The sequence below is a fragment of the Musca vetustissima genome, unplaced genomic scaffold (assembly GCF_032173495.1).
Source record: "Musca vetustissima isolate MV318-11 ecotype Yass unplaced genomic scaffold, APGP_CSIRO_Mvet_v1 utg7560, whole genome shotgun sequence".
NCBI classification, from domain to species: Eukaryota; Metazoa; Arthropoda; class Insecta; order Diptera; family Muscidae; genus Musca; species Musca vetustissima.
The window spans coordinates 25,579-41,818 of record NW_026878577.1 but is presented as its reverse complement, the minus strand read 5'-3'; the positions used below and the strand labels follow the sequence as shown (position 1 = coordinate 41,818).

The 16,240-nt window shown below is 37.1% G+C and overlaps 1 protein-coding gene across 1 annotated transcript; it reads right to left on the bottom strand.

Annotated features, from left to right (window-relative positions):
• Nucleotides 1–6,202: 6,202 nt before the first annotated feature.
• Nucleotides 6,203–14,898, bottom strand: LOC133323335 (neprilysin-4). Its single transcript, XM_061532275.1, has 2 exons — nt 11,949–14,898; nt 6,203–6,528 (listed from the first exon to the last, which is right to left on the bottom strand). Exons 1-2 carry the CDS (start codon nt 14,884–14,886, stop codon nt 6,203–6,205), a joined length of 3,264 nt encoding a protein of 1,087 aa, XP_061388259.1. The 5' UTR covers nt 14,887–14,898.
• Between the last annotated feature and the right edge of the window lie 1,342 nt (nt 14,899–16,240).

Sequence of the window (16,240 nt, the reverse complement as noted above, 5' to 3'; positions counted from 1 at the left end):
TGAATCAATAAAATGTTCAATTTGATCCTTGGGTATACTATTCCTAGCATCCTTGACCTTTGGGAAGAGGTTATGTCTATTTGTTTGTGAAACTCTTTTGATTTTGCTATCTATGATACCCCTAAAAATTTTTTATTTCGGTAACGAGTGATAGTACGAGACACAAAAGATTTATTCACATTTAAATGTTGGAGTGCTCTAACGATAGTCACTTTTGGTTTTCAAGCCAAATATAAAGAAATCAAACTATCACGCCTGAATTCCATCCACCATTTCTGGAAAATTCTCACCAAAATGTTTTCATACGCTTGTAAACTGGAATAATTTTAACAGCTGTCGGACGAATGGCTTAGAAATTACAGCAGTCTGAAGTTGCTTGCAATTTAATTTCACCCTGTATATCGAACTCCATAAAAATAAAAACATCACCATACCATTATTGTAATACCGAGACTTGAGCCTTTAGTAGTTTGATCTTCTAACTGTATTTTTTTCGTGCCGGAGCTCTTTATATTTAACTTTATTTCATTCGAGAACATAATACTTCTCCTCTAAGTCGGATTCCAAATAATACGAGCTTTTTCAGAAATAATATGGCTTTCATGATAATTTCCGGCTCATTCAGCTCGTTCACGCTCTGTTCTTCAATTTATATTCAACGATAACCGTCTCACAAATTCCTTTGAACTCTTAAATGGGTATTTTTTATTTTGCAGTCTTCTTCCGTGATGATCGTCCACTAGCAATTTAGTTGCATAAAACCAATTTATAATGCGAGAAATCACGGATTTATTTATGGATTATTTCTCCAAAATAATTTTTGTGACACATTTTTCCATAATCTTACCAGTGATTATGCTGTATTTTAGTTGTACTGTATATTTTTCTAGCCATTTTTATAAAAATAAATAAATTAATATTATTAAATAAACAAGTGAAAACGCGTTAAGTTCGGCCAGGCCGAACTTTGGATACCCTCCACCATAGGTATACTGACATGTACTAGAAATGAAAATATAGGGAACATACCAAAAAGTGGACCTATACCGACATTTCTAAAAAGGGATTATGTAAACCATAATAAAAATTTCAGAAATTTTTAATGGATAATTATACCCTCTGTCTTATGGCTAATAAGGGTGTTTACAATTTAACACGGTGAAAATGTGCCTCATAGAAATATTGGTTCTAGACCCCAAGTTTCTTTGGACCAAGTCCGTTTCAGAAAATTTAGATTGCATCCAAACTTTGCCCATCTTATTATTTCTTCCAAACTTAGTTCAAATTCAAAGATGGGGAATATCGGTCCACTCTTTCTGGAACCTCCACACAGGGGCTAGGTCTAAATGCGGCTATAGTTCATTATCGAACCTTACGTTATAATTTCGTATCTCGCTATCTTCCGCAGGAGAAATGATTACAACAGAATCTTAGAACCAAACTCAAAACGCGGAACAAATCAGATAACTATTTTAATATAAAAAAGGGTGTTATATGGAGACTACCCCAAAAAGGGGGCAAATAATAATAATTTTTGGTAGGGAGATTTGTTACTATATACAACTACAAAATACCAAATTGCAGCAAATTCGGTTAAAAAACGCGCTCAAGAATCCCAAAATACCGAAATTTGAGGGTACCCTTACATGGGGTCTATCCGAAAAAATTGACCTGTATTCATATTTTTTGTGGGGAGATTTGGTACCTATTAAGGACTCAAAATACTAAATTACAGCCAATTCGGTGAAAAAATCTGGACAAAACCCCCCAAAACCTGGAAATTGGGAGGTACCATTATATGGGGGCTACCAGAAAAAGTGGACCTATATTTATAATTTTTAGTGGGGAAATTTGGTACCCATTAAGAACCCCATGTACCAAATTTCAGCGAATTCGGTTGAAAACCGCTCTCAAGAACCCTAAAATACCGAAAATTGGGGGTACCGTTATATAGGGGGTACCAGAAAAAATTGACCTATATTTATAATTTTTAGTAGGGAGATTTGCTTCCCAATAAGAGCTCAAAGTAGATTTCAGCGAATTCGGTTGAAAAACACGCTCAGGAACCTCAAAATACCGAAAATTGAGGGGTACCCTTATATGGGAGCTATGCCTAAACTTGGACCGATATATCCCATCTTCGAAGTTGGCCTGCCTGCAAACAAAAGACAACTTCATGCAAAATTTCAGCACCATATCTCAATTCCTTCAGAAGATAGCGTGATTACAACAGACGGACGGACGGACATGGCTAGATCGTCTTAGAATTTTACCCGGATCAAGAATATATATACTTTATTGGGTCGGAAATGAATATTTCGATGTGTTACAAACGGAATGACAAAATTAATATACCCCCCATACTATGGTGGAGGGTATAATAAATTAATATTTATTTCATTATGATTAAAACTGAAAAACATCAACTATAAATTTATTTTTGAAAAATTTATGCGGAATTTATTAACCATTCAATTTTAGTTGCTTTAGTTTTGGCCACCAGTGTATATTTTTTACCTCTTACCAAATGTTATTGAATCGTCTTCTAAAAGTTTAAACAAATTTTTCCCCAGGTAAAATATATTCATAAGGTTTTGAAATATCATCCGTCCGATTTTCTGTGTCTAGAAGGTCCAAACTGGATTTCCGAATGGAATTGTACAATTTTCAATTTATAACCGACTTTCTTGATGAAAACATATCAATTTTGATAGATTCTCATATAAAGAAGGCCCTAAACGAACTTTTCCAACTGAATTAGCTGAATTTATGATTTGAAACGTTTTAGGTTTCTAGAAGTATTTTTCAACGGAAGTAGATATACTTTTTCGTGTGTAGTAAAATTCTTTTGACATTTGCAAAATAAAGAGTGGTGAAAATTGGTATTTTGTAAAGATAATATAGGTAAAGAGTAAAATTATCTCTGAAATATATGTTTTATATTCCATTTCTTATGGATATAACTTTTAATAGTCAAATTTTGGGAATCTTCTCATAATGTGTAGGATTTTCCAATTATGTCTCCAGGACATTCACTTTTCTACTTTTTATTGAGTGAAACAATAAGGGGCCCTGTCTTTATTATTGAAAACGATCAATCAGTAATTTTTCTATGAATCTAGGGATCATTTGGTGAGCCTTTCGATTTGATGTATGTACATGTTTACAATATTCCCTCTTTTAGTCCCATATTTCAAAACATATTCACCCATATGGGACATGACACTGTTTCTGTATTCGATGTGGATGATGATGATGACGAGTATCCTCGTTTACATGTTCTTGTTGCTGATGCTGATATCATGTTAACTTGTTATGGATTCGAAAATCTAAAACAATGACAATTGATTGCACGCACCACCAGAATGCAGTCTAATTGAGAGTCACTGCTTACAATCGGAGGGAGAACTAATTGATGAATGAATGAACTGACGCAACTCCATTAAATTAATGGGTTAAGAGATGATGATGATAGTGATGGTGATGAAGCGCCAACAGCATGCATATCTATTAAGAAAAAAATGACTATAAGGGGTTCAAATCGTTGATTTATGGCGTTAACTCCGGCATAAGATGGGATGGGTATATTAATTTTTGTAATTACTTTTGCAACACTTTGAAATGTTCACGGATATCTCATAAAGGTTAGAATAAAATTCTATATCGGTTTGCCATATTCGTATGTATGTTGAAATCGCAATAGAGCTTCGCAAATAAATTTCTATATTGGTCTACGTTTCATATAACGATACCCATTTCGTTCGGTGTTTTCGAACCAAAGCGGAATTTCAAGTTTTTAGAGGGTTAAAACAGATATTTGGAGGAATTTTTCAACATTTCAATTTAAGAATTTTGATATTCCTAGGCACATTTTCCAACAAAAGTGGTATTCCAGCTTCTTAGTGGTTAAGAAATGTATTCGCAGACATACCAGATTTTTCAAATAGACTAACAATATGCAAGTAGGATAAAAATTGTTTTTGCAGGCAATTAAATATGTGGGCTGTTTCCCTTAAACAAAACGAACATGGAAGGAAATCGGTGAATAACGTCACAGTTGAGAGGCTAAATACCTCGTTGATCTGTCCACGAGTATCTTCATGTCGTCATCCTGAGATCGTGAACAAACATTATGGTACATGTGTTGGTATCTTGGCATCTGTGGTCGAAGATATCGTTGTCAACCAACTAGAAAAAATGGATCTGAGTTTAAGAACCATAGGGGAAGAGAAATTTCAACCCAACCTTCTGAGACAAGCGGGGACTCAAATTCCGAGTCTGAACACGAGATTAAGATCATCTTAACCGTCTTAGAATATCGGAGGAGCAGCTTTTCGGGACTCAAGGTCGGAAATTGGACAAGACGAATCGGAGAGGCAATTACGAACAGAAAACTGATGTTCAAAAGGATATGTCCGAACTTTCTCCCACTTGATCGGTAGCAGCGAATATGATTAGGTCTCCGGAAGAGCGTTCGAATGTCCGTAAAAAGGAAAAAGATTTCTACATCGAATGATATAAAGAGTAGCGGAGCCAATACACAGTTGAAGAGACCGCCACGAAATACCTTCGACTTAGGGCGTCGATGCTGACTATAATGCCCAGAGAAAAGTTCTACTAACAAAGCGTCTGGTAAAATAAAATAGAGATCCATAAGAAGGTGATGGATGCGGTAAATAGTAAGATCATAGAGCACCAGCTGCAAGAAGGTGATATCATCGATCTGGACAGAGCAGACAATGCCCAAGCGGCAAAAAAAGTGCTTTACGTCGACTGATATAAATAGAAAGCGAAGCCAAATGAAAGTTGAAGGTGACTGCAACGAGATTCCTTCGACTTAGGGCGTCGAAGTTAGTTTTATTGTCCAGGTAAGAGCTTTACTAATAATGCGGCTGTTAAAAAGCACTAGCTGCAAGAAATGGATAGATCTCCGGAAGAGCAGACAATGCCCAACCGACAAAAAAGAGCTTCCCATCGACCGATATAAGGGGAAGCGGAGCCAAATCAATGCTGAAGGAATCTATCGATTTAGGGCATCGAAGTTGACTCTAATGTCCAGAGAAGACAGAGAAGATTATACAGCACCTGCTGCAAGTATGGACCCCATCGATCTGAGTCTACGAACAGCAATTAAGCTCTGAGGAAATTAAGCTCTGACAAGCCATGTCCCCTAAGCGATACATTTTTGTTCTCATAAGCGAGACTTTCTAAAACTAAAATAGCATACAAAAGTCAGGATAAGTTTATACTAGGCCAAGGGCAATATCTGTAGGCAACACCGACTTCCACTTTTTTGCTTGTTTTGGTTCTCATTTGGTGTCAAATATCACTACAAATATCTAATTGGTATTTTGGGTTCTCATTGGGTAGTAAAGGTCTACCTCGCATTTTTAAAACGAACAGACTATATTTTAGGTTTAAGAAATGACAGTAATTGTGGTGGATAAACATATTCTTCCGAGAATACAAGTTTTCACCCAGAGCGTATGTAGTGTGGCAGCAGTTTAATATGGTATAATCGTCGTATAAAAGTCCCGATGGATTTGAAGTATTTTAAATGGTGTAATGGAATGGATGGTGTAAAAAGATCGATCCGTCCGAATTATCATATACCCCTCGTTATAAACATAATACACAATACATATACTTACACCCGGAGACTTGTTTTATTTCTGTATGCAGCTGAATGAGAACTTAACAGCCATCAACAGCACTGCCACCATCTTCATCGTTTTCAGATCCACATTGCCGTCGTAGTCGTCAAGCATCAGCAGCAAAGCCAGTAGACAGCAACCAATTTAAATTGACAATTTAAATGAAAATTCAACCTCGGCAGTCCAACAACAACAGCAACAATATGAGCCAAACACTTCAATTTCCATTCAGCACAAAAATACAACAACAACAAATAAAAAAAAAAATCCTATGACAATTAGAGCTCACATTGCTTTAAGTGGGGAGATGATACTGAACTGCTGATGTTTGAAAACTAAAGTGAAATTGAACTGATTTTTAATTTTAAAAATTTAATGGCTAACTGAAGTATTTTTTGTTTTCGTTGATGGACACTGTGTCTTTGGTTGTTTTTGTAATTTGTTTTCAGAAAACGAATCTGCAATATAAAACCAAAAATTAATAAAATAATTAAATTTCACTAATTCTAATCTTCTTACCTTATGATTTTTACAAAAGATATCTTAATCTACCACACACTACATTTATTGACCGGATTCATGGGTGAACCCACTGGACAATTGAATTCTTTGGCAAAATCTATGGAATTCGAAAGTGTTCCTATTACTCTAAATCGACCCGGACTATGGATGGCTGTATTGAGTTTATTGCGTACCGCTTCGGGTCGCATAGCACCACACCACACTTGACCGAAATTGAGGAAAAATAATTGTTCTCCCGTCATATCGATACCGGGTAAATATTCATCTTTCGCTTCTTCGGGGTTGTCTTGTAGCCATTTTTTGTAGGCATGAAATGCCTGTCGTATACCACCATTGTCGGCGATATTTTCACCTGGAAGGAGAGGAAACATATTATTTTTTAATAGTATACACGAGTAAAATTTGTTAAACACTAAATGTATATGTTATTAGTTGAAAACATTAAAGTTGGGAAGAATATGTAAAACTCTGGACCTGTGCTATATTATATATTCACCCACAAGATATTACAATTTAGTCTTGGCTATATGATTTGAAATGACAAAAATATATCTTTAAGAAATGTAAATTTTGTTTGAGATTTAAAAATGGAAATTTGGGTCATACTGTTTGTTTTATGAGGCCACCAGACTACGGGGTGTTCCCTCAAAACAATAAACAAATGTGGTAGGAAATAAAAAGAATAAAATTACAGCACACATCCGCGATCGTGAGCAAACATCTTTTACAGATGTGGGTGTCTTCGCATCTGTAGCCGTTACAAGCACGCATATATGTATCAAATATAAATGTAAATTTAAGAAATAAGAGCAATATCCCTCCGGAGTCTGAAGGGACTGATAAGATAGTGGAGGAAGCGAGCGAAGTCACGACAAGAAATAGAGAAACTATAGCGTATAGCAAACATGATGCTCAAAAGGATTAGATCTGACGAATGCCAATTCCGCCGGATAATATAAAGAGAAAGCGGAACCAATCCAAAGTTAAAGGAGATTGCTACGAGAATCTATCGACTAAATGCGGCGTAGCTAGCTTTAATATCCAGGAGAGCAGCGCTGAATCTGAATCTTCCGTAGAGAATCCAAAAAGGACCAACCGGTATCGAATATAAAAATAAATAACTGTCGCAAAGTCTGAAATCTCTAGCTAATAATCCTATTTAAATATACCGCTTTTTTTATTCTTACAGACGTTTTTGTAATATTTCCATTCCATTTTGTAAGTATTTCGTGTTTAAAACTTTTCAATTTTTAAGGCAGTATTATTAAAAAGTAGTTAATTACAATGTCCATTCTTATAAAAATAATTAAAAATATAATGTTTTAGAAGATTGATAGAAATAAATGAAAAAATATAAAAAATACATTCGGGGTAGATTCGGCATTTTGAAGTGGGGCACATTCGGCCATATACAGATAGTGGGGTATTATTTTTTTCATTACAATGTTTTTGAGTTTGTCTTTAAAAATAATTCTTTAATATGGTCCGAAATTACTTATATAAGACCGAACGTGCTTGCATTGACGAAAACGCGATAGAAAAAAGGTATTTCTGATGGTGTGTGTGGCCTTGAGTTATCAACGTCCGCCGCTAGAAAATATAGCCTTAAAAGTCAAACTTTGAGTCGCATATTAAAATAATATGGAACATATGGAGGACCTGAATTTTAACCACACTGATAGCGGTTATAATTTCCAGGCTATGACTATGGTGCCGAATGTAACCATCAAATGCCGAAGCTACCCCAGGTAGGGGCACATTCGGCGAATTTGACTTTTTTCAAAACTGTAAAAATGTTTAACTAATACTAATTTATTATATGCTTTTGGTACTAGTTTTTACAATTAAGTAGCAGAGGGCAATAATCAGCAATAAAGTTTTTATATATGTTTAATAAGTACTGAGATATAGAGCTCTAAATAAAAAGTGATGAGGGTGCCCCAGTCTCCCCTATTATGTTTTGATATATTAAGAGCCAAACAAGTTAAGTTAGATATATTGGGAAAAGTAGCTCCGACTTTGGAGTCGTCGAAAATTTGAAAATATTTGTAATATCCGAGCAAACGACTCCTACAGATGTGGGTTCTTGGCATCTGCAGTCGCGAGTAATGCTACAGGATAGCAGCCAACAAGCAAAAATGGATGTAAGTTTAAGAATCATAGAGGAAGAACAATCTCGACCCAGCCATGCGAGGAAGACGGGGACTCAAACTAAAATTCCGAGTCTGAACACGAGAGTAAGGCCAACCTAACCGAATTAGAATGCCAGAGTAGTGAAGTGAAGCTAATAAGATGGTGGAATAAGCGAGCAAAGACATGACTAAGTTCAGGACAAGCCTGACCATCCCTCAGAAGAGGGATTAGGTCTCCGGAAGAGCAGACGAATGTCAATTCATAAAAAAAAAATGAAAAGCTATAAAGAAAAAAGCGTTGAGAATTATTCGACTAAGGACGGTGAAGCTGTAGCGCCAGGAGGAGAAGAGCTCTGCTGAACACGAGAGTAAGGCCAACCTAACCGACTTAGAATGCCAGAGTAGTGAAGTGAAGCTAATAAGATGGTGGAATAAGCGAGCAAAGACATGACTAAGTTCAGGACAAGCCTGACCATCCCTCAGAAGAGGGATTAGGTCTCCAGAAGAGCAGACGAATGTCAATTCATAAAAAAAATGAAAAGCTATAAAGAAAAAAACGTTGAGAATTATTCGACTAAGGACGGTGAAGCTGTAGCGCCAGGAGGAGAAGAGCTCTGCTATGCGGTCAATAATACGATGGATGTGGTCAATAATACGATCATGGAGTATAGGGGGATTACTTAAAGCATGAATTTGAGTTCTCAAACAACATTGATGCACTTACTAAACTATTAACAAACATAGTCTCCATAACTGAGATAATAAAACTCAACCTGGTGAGGAAAATATACATTCTTAAATACAAAAGGCAACGGTCTTCGTCAAAGGTTGGGGCGGCGATATTAAGACATAATTCTTCCTTATACAGAACAAGACACTGCTGGTGGAGAAGTGGGAACTCTTAAACTTTGAAAGGATGCTGTGTTTGTAAAATTCCAAATGAACGAATTCGAGTTACTTACGACCAAACCATTATTTATGTTTATAAAGGTTTTCTGATTTAAAACAAAAATAAATGACATATTTTTCAAAACCAAGGAGTTTGGTCGTAAGTCACTCGAATTCGTTCTTTTGGAATTTTACAAAAACAGGCTGTAAGGGTAAGCCTGTCTAATTCAATGCTGTCTAATTTATGATTGGGAAGACTATGATTGGAGAACCGACAAGCAGTGAGGGAGAAACACCTAGCAACAGAAGTGGGAGAGCCAAGGAGAATATAGAAAAAGTAAAAATAAAAATTAGTTAAGTTCGGCTGGGCCAAAATGTTTATATTTTCACAATGATTTACGGACTATGTTCTTCTATGGTACCCTTAAATGTTTTTATCCTAGGGGAAAACGAAATACCAAATAACAGAAATTAAGGTTGGTAATTTTTAGCAAACCTCAAATGGGGAGAAACCATTATATGAAGGTTTAGAACTTATTGTAAGAAATTGACAGCAAATAAGTTCTGAAATCACATAAAATGTGGAAAGCCGAACTATAGCCACTTTGGTTGCAAACTGCGCCAAGTACCATAAAAATGTCCAAAATGTCCATATATGCAAAGGAATTGACAATTGAAACCCACTGGGTTAACGAAATCCGGTTAAATGTAAACGTACTATTAAGCTTTGATTTATTTTGTAGGAAAAATCTATAGAGAAGTGATGGTTATTTTTTCATAGAGGTGCAAATTGACTGTAATTTATTTTATAGAAATAAATTCTTCAGAAATTTGAAATTCTGAAAACTTGGATTTTTTCTATAAGGAAAATCATCTGAACGACCTAAGGATTGATTTCTTAATCTAGAAAATATTTTGTCCGAACTATAGGTTTGATTTGTATACCCTCCCTCTTATGGAGGGTATATTAATTTTGTCATTCCGTTTGTAACTCATCGAAATATTCATTTCCGACCCTATAAAGTATATATATTCTTGATCAGGATAAAAATTCTAAGACGATGTCCGTCCGTCTGTTGTAATCACGCTATCTTCTGAAGGAATTGAGATAGGGTGCTGAAATTTTGCATTTGCTTTGCCTTTTGTCTGCAAGCAGGTCAAGTTCGAAGATGGGTTATATCGGTCCACGTTTAGGCATAGCTCCCATATAGCATAGGTTCTTGAGCGCGTTTTTCAACCGAATACGCAGGAATTTGGTACATTGAGTTCTTATTGGGTACTAAATGTCTCCATAAAAATTTATAAATATAGATCCACTTTTTCTGGTAGCCCCCATATAATGGTACCTCCTAATTTTTAGTATTTTGGGGGTTTTGATTTTATTTTTCCACCGAATTGGCTGTAATTTAGTATTTGGAGTTCTTAATAGGTACCAAATCTCTCCACAAAAAATTATAAATATATGCCCATTTTTTCGGATAGCCCCCATTTTCGGTTTCGGTATTTTTGGGTTCTTGAACGCGCTTTCAACCGAATTCGCTGCAATTTGGTATTTGGTAGTCGTATATGGTAAAAAATCACCCTACCAAGCAATTTTAATATTCGCCCCCTTTTTGGGGTCGTGCCCATATAACCCCCTTTTTTATATTAAAATAGTTATATAATTTGTTTCGTGTTTGCGTTTGGTTCTAAGACTCTGTTGTAATCATTTCACCTGCGGAGGAGAGCGAGATTAAAAATTAGAACGTAAGGTTCGATAATGAACTATAGCGGCATTAAGACGTAGCGCCCGTGTAGAGGTTCCAGAAGGAGTGGACCGATATTCCCATCTTCGAATTTGAACTAAGTTTGGAAGAAACAATTAGATGGGCAAAGTTTGGATGAAATCTAAATTTTCGGAAACCGATTTGGTCCAAAGAAACATGAGGTCTAGAACCAATATTTCGATGAGGCACATTTTCACCGTGTTAAATTGTATACACCCTCTTAAGGCATAAGTACCTGTCAGTATATCTATGGTGGAGGGTATCCAAAGTTCGGCCTGGCCGAACTTAACGATTTTTCACTTGTTATTTTTTCTATAGAAACTAAACTAGGAAAATATATACTGACAAATATTCCTGAAATTTATTATTATATCCCCAGCCATATGGCTAATGAGGGTATATACACTTTGATACGGTGAAAATTTGCCTCATCGAAATATTAGTTTAGACCCCTTGTTTCTTCGGACCAAATCCGTTTCAGATAATTTGGAGTAGATATACACATGTCCGTCCGACCGTTGTGCGTCTGTCTGGCTAGTGAACACGATAAATCTCGAAGGGAGCAACCGATTTCATCCAAATTTTACACATCTTAATATTTCTTCCAAATTTAGTTTAAGTTCGAAGATGGGTAATACGGTCCACTTCTTCTGGTACCTCCCCTCACAAATGATAAAAATTGTGCTAAAATGTAATTTTATAATAACATGAAACTTTGTACAACCTTATATCTTTACCAAGCCTAAATCAAGGAGGAATATTAGACTCATTGGTCCAGTCCTTCTGGTACCTCCCCTACACAGGGCCAAAATTTTCAATTTTTATAAATCCAATATCAGACTAACGGAATGTCCGATTTAAACTAAACTTTGCACAACCTATTATCTTTACCAAAATTTACACACACCTATGATTCACTCTGTCATGCAAAATTCATTCTAATTCCCTTTGCCATAAAAAATCACTTAATATCTAATTTCACTTACCTTGCGTACTTTCACCATTCAACGCTATGCCAACTTCGTTCACCGTATAATTGCCATACTGGGATATAATGCAGCGGGCACGTTCATCAAATCCCTTAATAGATAAATCTGTCCACCATTTGTGAATGCTGCCGTTGCGATCAAACAGACGGCCCTTGTCATCGAAACCATGTGTCAATTCGTGACCAATAACAACACCAATTCCACCGAAATTTAACGATCTGGGAAAGTGGCGATGATAAAATGGCGGTTGTAAAATACCAGCAGGAAACATAATTTGATTTTTATTACGGCTATAATAGGCGTTAACAATGGCGGGGGCTGTTTGCCAAGTGGTTTTATTCACCGGTTCGTGGAGTTTATTTTGTTCGGTGCGTGTTGTGTGCAGTAGGACATTCAGAGTGTTTTCGAAATATTTTTGCGGGTCAATTTCAATGCCAGAGTATTTTTCATTTAGCTCTTCAGTGTTGAGTATAAAATCAGGATAGCCAATTTTCAATGACATAGCGTTGACTTTTTGTTCGGCCAGATGTTTGGTTTGAGGATCTAACCAATTGGTGGTTTTGAGTATTTCGCGGAATGCTTGCTGTAGTTCATAGGTCATTTTTAGAGTGTCCTGTTTGCTGTTTTCATCGAAATATTTGCGAACAAACATGGAGCCCAGAGCCATGCCCATATTGGTATTCACCTGGGAGATACAGACTTTCCAACGTGAGGGCGTCTCTTCGCGACCGAAGAGGGTGTGGTAGAATGTTTGTTTGGTATCATCGAAGCGATCATCGACGTTATTGATACGATGTCGCACGAAACGCCATAGTAAATAATTGGCAATGGTTTGAGGATCTGTGCAATCGAGGAGATTTACCAAGTCTTGCATATATTCTGTGGCATAGATGACAACTTCTTCAGAATCCTGAACGTTGCGCTGTTGCAGTATGGTAAGGTAACGCAACCAATCAATTTTCGGTATGAGCGAATGGAGGTCACTGAGTGTCATACGTTTGTAAAGTTTGGTGACATTGAGACGTTTCTCCGCGGGGGCTGTTATGGAAGCCAATTGGGTTTCGAAACTGATTAAATCTGCTGCTGTCTTGGTGGCCTGCTCTTTATCCGCCCCTAATTTGTGCATCACATCGGCCATAAATCTCTGATAGGCATTCAAATATTTGGCATTGACATCCTGCAGATAGTAGTCGCGTGTGGGTAAACCCAAATTTGTTTGATCAAATTGTATGATATTTTCATCGGAATTTTTAATATCGGGTCCAACCCATTGGACGATAAGAATGTCGTTGTTATAGCGTCTCAGATGGGCGGTGAGATTAAGCCAATCGAAATTGTCGGATGACCAATTTTCATCCAAAACTGGCCAGCCCCCAAGACTTTGCACCAAATCCAATAGAGGTTGTATGCCCCTTTCTTCGAGGAGTTTAATATTTGTACAGGATTGATAAAGTTGCCGAGCTTTAGTGTGAGCATCATTGGAATTGCCTCTATGAAGGGGAGTGGAGGTGGGTTGAAAGGTAACCAAAGGCGGTTGGGCTGTAAAGCCACTCTTTTGGCGATATGAAGTATAGGACAACAACGATTCCGAGGCATTTGGATGTGATGTAAAACGTTTCCTTTTTGTATTGGTGAATATCCTTGAGTCTCTTTTGTAACGTTCCAGCAACTGGCCCAGAGCCTCACGTTCCTCCAGCAAATGTTGTACCAATTTCTCTCGTTCGATTTCCTCGGTATCCTGCGACTGCACAGGTTTCACAATATCTGCCTGGGTGTTGGGCAGCTGTTCATAAGTATTGGCCACAATGTGTTCCACTTTCTTGGGTGCAGTGTCATCATAGTCCTTCGATTCCAACAACTCCTTGAGGACAATATCCAGATTTTCTCTTAACATTTCGAAGGTATCAAACCCAGCCTTATCCTTGGGTATAGGATGATGTTTCTCCCAATTGCCACAAACATATTGATAGAAATCATCACACGGATCTACCGAGGTATTCATATAGAGTTTCATTGTTCGAGCCTGAGCCTCACGCATGCTCTTCTTGGTGGTCTGGTCATTCCAAAAGGATTTCAAAACGGAAATTGATTCAGATGTTGGATTAAATTCTTCTTTTGGTCTCAGAGATTCGTCTTGCTTTTCCACGCCCTCATCCTTCTCCTCCTCTTCAGCCTCATCCATTGAAGGAGCCTCTTGCTCGGTATTATCTCGACGTATCCTACGGCGTCCATACGATTCCAGTAACGCATTCAAATCGAACTCATTATAATTTGTGATGCGAGAGTGCCCATTGAAGTTTTCCAAACATTCGCGCGGGATAACTGTTGTATCCCTTGGTAAAAATGAAGTACGGGCATCTTTCATTAGATCCCGATCCTCCCAATCCAGCGATTCACTCAAACCAAAACGAAAGGAAATGCAACGTTTTATTCTCTCCTCCTCGCTAAGGCGCACCTTTTTATCCCTTGGTATTAGCAATTGTTCACTGATCATATCCTGATAGGGATCATTATCCATGGCACCCTCATAATCTTCCAAATACAAGGGTGGCTCTTGATCCTGATGATATCCCAATCCTCCTCCACCCCCTCCTCTATGTGAATGGCGATGATGTTGATGCATCTGCAAGGCCATCAACATGCCATCCATGCGCATCAGCAGAATCAGCACCAAGGTAATCGGTAGCATTATCACTGGAATGATAATCAAAAGTTTGCAACATGTAAAACCGGGACACCATTGAAGACGTCCTGTCTGGGCATTGACACCCAAACCCAATTTTGGTTTCGAGCCGAACGTCTGTGAACCCGATGCTGTGGAAAATGTACGACTACCATAACTCAACGATTGGCTGTGGACCTGGGGTAATGCAATGCTATGGAAGTCACGTTTTTGTGTCATTTCGCCACACGGCGAATGGTCATGATGGGACATGTTTTATTTTTTTTTATTTTGCGATGTTTAAATTTCTATCACTGATTTTCACTACTTGTGCTTCTTCTTCTTCTGCTCTACGGCTTTTTTCACACAAATGAAATTGTAACTCGCGTTTTTTATTAAGGCCAATTAAATTGAATGACTACAACAACAACATCGATAACAACCACATTTGACCATTTAGCAAATTATGACTTTGAAACTGACGACTGACTGGCTTTACGATTTTACGTCAACGACTTGTGTGCTGCTGCAAGTCTTTTAATTAATTGTAACAATGAAACCAATTAATGCCAGAATTGAATCACAACAACGATCAGAACGTCCGTCAGCGTTTTAGAATACTATTTTTTTCGGGATCGACCGTTCCGTTTTACAAGCGGCTGACGACCGCTTGATGTACCTCACGTTCGCTAACTAACTAAGTGACTGACTGCCTTGTATCCAAATGACATTTCACAGAGCCACAGAGTGTCCACAAAATTTGAGGATGGTCTCTGAACAAAAAATCTTTTCATTCTTTAATTGAAAATGAAAAGCGTTGATTGTAACTTGAATTTGAATGCGATGAGAGTGAAAAACGAGAGAGAGAGAGAGAGAGAGAGAGAGAGAGAGAGCTGAAGATTAATCAAATGGGATCTCTTTATGGGGGTTTCATCACCATATCACACTTTTTTCTGGAGCATAAATTATGACATAATAGTTAAACTAATGAGGATCAAATGGATTTCCAAAAATTATTTTTTTGGGAAAATTCGATGCTATCTGTTGTGTCTATATACGATTAGGTAAAATTGAAATCGATTAATAGTTTAATTTATATAGAAAGCCAAATATACTCTCATAAGAGGGCAAAAGTCTTCTCATAGAAGGACAGAAGTCATTCTTAAAAGATCCTTCCTTGAAAATATATATCCTTGAAAATATCTGTTTTAAATTCTGGAGCCAATAATTATTGAAAAATATTGTTAAATATTAAATAAATCTTTGGCCTTGAAAAAATTATATCCACGCCTTGATAATAAATACTGTAGGAGAATCTAAAAGAAGAATAAAGGCCTTATATTTTCTAGCAGTTTTTCTCATAGACATAATGACGTAATATCTTCTCTCAGAAGTTGCCCTTATAGAAGGCCAGAAAATATTCTCATAAGAAGCCAGAATTCATCTCTTACAGTTTTAGAAATGCATTTTCATAGTATGTCAGAAAGTGTCTCCAAAAGATGCAGGAAGTCCTCTCATAAAACCATGAAAGTAATCTAAATGTCTTCCAAAAGTGGACCAATATGTATTCTCATAGGGGACCAATATGTTTTTCTTCCCATTGAAGCCCAGTAGAAGGCCAGATGCA